This window comes from Xenopus tropicalis, chromosome 8 (assembly GCF_000004195.4).
Source record: "Xenopus tropicalis strain Nigerian chromosome 8, UCB_Xtro_10.0, whole genome shotgun sequence".
Taxonomy (NCBI): Eukaryota; Metazoa; Chordata; class Amphibia; order Anura; family Pipidae; genus Xenopus; species Xenopus tropicalis.
In genome coordinates this window covers 2485064-2488383 of record NC_030684.2, presented here as the reverse complement: position 1 = coordinate 2488383, position 3320 = coordinate 2485064, and the positions used below count along the sequence as shown (strand labels likewise).

Sequence of the window (3320 nt, the reverse complement as noted above, 5' to 3'; positions counted from 1 at the left end):
ATTCCATCTTCTCCCACTTCCCATAGGCTGCTGGGGCAGTTGTGCATTAATACCCCACAGGGCTCACTGGGGCTCCTATCCCAGCCCCCTTCAGGCCCCGCCCCCAAACTCACCTGCTTTAGTCTCACCTTAGTAGCAATGGGGGAGGGAGATCTTGGGCCACAGGGTTTGGGTCTGGGCCAGTGGGGCCCATCTAATTCTTTCCCAGTGCCCCGCCAACCCAGTCCGACCCTAGTTACCCCACTCTTACTCAGTGGGCAGGCGCTGGCTGCACCGGTGGTCCTGACTACTGACAATAAATACCCCTCAGTGGGGCTCATTTATCAACACTGGCAAATTCGCCCACGGGCAGTAACCCATAGCAACCAATCATAGATTGGCATTTTCCAGGCAGCTGCAGGTAGAACAATAAATGCAGCAATTCCATTGGTTGCCATAAATGAGCCCCAGTGTTGGGTGCCTGTGTCTCTCTATAACCCCCTTATCCAACCCCCCAGGTACAGAATCACCATGTCGGATGATGAAGGGCCCCCCGTGGTGAAAAGGTCGCGCATATTCTACGGCAGCCTGGCCGACAAGGAGAGGGAGCGTCTGGCCAAGGGGGAGGCCCCGATGGGCAGGTCGGCGGTACGGGCGGGCATCGATGCCGGGAACATTAACATTAGCGGAGGTGAGTCCAACCGATGCGCACCGGCTATTCCTTCCCCCCAGTGTTATTCCTGTACTGACTCTGGGGCTCTGCAGGGGAGTCGTTTGACCTGGAGGAGCACATCAGCGAGCGGCAGGCCGAGGTACTGGCGGAGTTTGAGCGCAGGAAGCGCGCGCGGCAGATCAACGTCTCCACCGATGACTCCGAGGTGAAGGCGTGTCTCCGGGCCCTCGGGGAGCCCATTACGCTCTTTGGGGAGGGGCCAGCGGAAAGGAGGGAGCGGTAAGTGTCCCACCCACTGCCATTTCTCTGTGTGAATGGGGGACCCTTGGGCGGAGGGGCCGTTCCTTGGGCAGAGAGAGGCCGTTCCTTGGGCAGAGAGAGGCCGTTCCTTGGGCAGAGAGAGGCCGTTCCTTGGGCAGAGAGAGGCCGTTCCTTGGGCAGAGAGAGGCCGTTCCTTGGGCAGAGAGAGGCCGTTCCTTGGGCAGAGAGAGGCCGTTCCTTGGGCAGAGAGAGGCCGTTCCTTGGGTAGAGGGGCCTTCCTTGGGCAGAAGGGCCGTTCCTTGGGCAGCAGAGAGGCCGTTCCTTGGGCAGAGAGAGGCCGTTCCTTGGGCGGAGAGAGGCCGTTCCTTGGGCGGAGAGAGGCCGTTCCTTGGGCGGAGAGAGGCCGTTCCTTGGGCGGAGAGAGGCCGTTCCTTGGGCGGAGACGACGGCCGTTCCTTGGGCGGAGAGAGGCCCGTTCTTGGGCGGAGAGAGCCGTTCCTTGGCGGAGTGAGAGGGCCGTTCCTTGGGCGGAGAGAGGCCGTTCCTTGGGCGGAGAGAGGCCGTTCCTTGGGCGGAGAGAGGCCGTTCCTTGGGCGGAGAGAGGCCGTTCCTTGGGCGGAGAGAGGCCGTTCCTTGGGCGGAGAGAGGCCGTTCCTTGGGTAGAGGGGCCGTTCCTTGGGCAGAGGGGCTCTCATAGGTTAGTACACTGCACTTACAATTCCTGTGCTGCTCTCCTCCCACTGTTCAATTGGTCTTCATTTTTTATTTGTAGTTTTTTAGGTATTTTAATTTTTGCTCATCAGCTCTATAACTTTCAGCAGCTATCTGGTTGCTATGGTCCAAATGACCTTAGCGACCAGGAAGCGGTTTGAATGTGATACGATATATAAATAGATTAGCACCTGAATAGAAAGATAAGGAATAAAAAGTAACAATAACAATAAAACTGGAGCCTCACAGAGCAATAGGGTTTGGCTGCCGGGGTCAGCGACCCCCATTTGAAAGCTGCAAAGAAAAGAAGGGAAATAAATATAAAGGATAAATAATGAAGACCAATTGAACAGTTGCATAGAATTGGCCATTCTATAACATAGGGAAAGTTAACATAAAGGTGAACCTCCCCATTAAAGTCCATTATGTGGCGCACAGGCTCCCTCTAGTGGAGAGCTGGTGTAACGACCATGGAGCCCCTTGGCACTGCCCTCTGTTCTGCCCCCTCATGGGTCTAATTCAGCACAAGGGGTTAATGGCTCTTGTAACAGGGTCTAGTTGCCCTGACCTATAGGTGTGCGTATAGTAATATTAACCCTTTGTGCCGCAGCCTGAGGAACGTGCTGTCCGTGGTGGGCACCGACGCCTTGAGAAACAAGAAAGACGAAGAGAAGAGCAAGAGTCGAGCGACGAGGTACAAAGCTGCTGCCTGTGCTCCTCCCCTGTATTGTGCTCCTCCCCCTGTATCATCACATGGTCCCCTACTGACCCCTCCCCCTTTAGCCATGATTTCATATGCGCCTGGTGTCTGCCAATCAGAAAGCTTGTATGCATTCAGCTGCTCAGCCAATGATGTTTAGAGATGCACTGTGCACTAGGGGCCGCGGATACATCCTTATTGTTCTGTCAGCGATCGCAAGCTCTTTGGACCACACAAGAATTTCTTTTTTTCTATAGTATCAGCAAACCTGGTATCACGAGGCCAATACGCTGAAAATGGCTCGCCTGTGGCTGGCGCACTACTCCCTCCCTCGGTAAGTACCTTGGCCAATGGGCAGTGCTATAAATGGGTAGTGGGCGGGGCAGAGATCTGCTGCTGATTAGTTCTGCTAGTAGTGGATTGGCCTATAGAAAGCAGAATTGTTCATTACTAAAGCCCAGTTCTTTGGGGACAACCACTTCAGCGCCGGGGTTCCGGGCCCTAGCACAAGCTTTGGGTAACATTTCCACTATACTGTGGATATAAATGCAGCGATACATTATGGAAATGGCATTGATTCTGATGCTGCTGGACTACAACTCCAGAATCCTTTATCCTCCGTGGTTAAAGCTCGGTGGGAGCTGTATGCTTAATGGGGCACAAACACCGGGTGTATCTGGGGCACAGAACCTGTCACGGCTTTTGGTTCTTTAGGGCTCTGACGCGGCTGCAGGCTGCCAGGGAGCACGGGGGATCCCAGAATCCACCAGGACTTCCCAGAACAGGAGCTGAATAAGTCTCTGCAGGTAAGTACCCCAGGGATTCCTGCACCCTCGCTGCCCCCCCCCGGGCCCTATATACAGAGTGACCCGGTCTCATTTGCCCTTTTCTCCCTGCATTTCAGTCCCTGAATAATTTCTGCAGCCAAATCGGAGACGACCGGCCGCTGTCCTTCTGCCACTTCAGCCCCAACTCCAGATGGTTGATCTCTCTCTT

General features: G+C 55.0%; 1 protein-coding gene and 1 long non-coding RNA gene across 2 annotated transcripts; both read left to right on the top strand.

Moving 5' to 3' along the window:
* Positions 1 to 476: 476 nt before the first annotated feature.
* LOC116406627 (U4/U6 small nuclear ribonucleoprotein Prp4-like) lies at positions 477 to 2484 on the top strand. Its single transcript, XM_031891010.1, has 3 exons — positions 477 to 670; positions 745 to 931; positions 2235 to 2484. The coding sequence occupies exons 1-3, from the start codon at positions 511 to 513 to the stop codon at positions 2482 to 2484; spliced, it is 597 nt and encodes a 198-aa protein (XP_031746870.1). The 5' UTR covers positions 477 to 510.
* Positions 2485 to 2581: 97 nt separating this feature from the next.
* Positions 2582 to 3309, top strand: LOC116406935. Its single transcript, XR_004219897.1, has 3 exons — positions 2582 to 2658; positions 3039 to 3130; positions 3229 to 3309. It is a non-coding gene; the product is annotated as an uncharacterized LOC116406935 (long non-coding RNA).
* Positions 3310 to 3320: the final 11 nt, after the last annotated feature.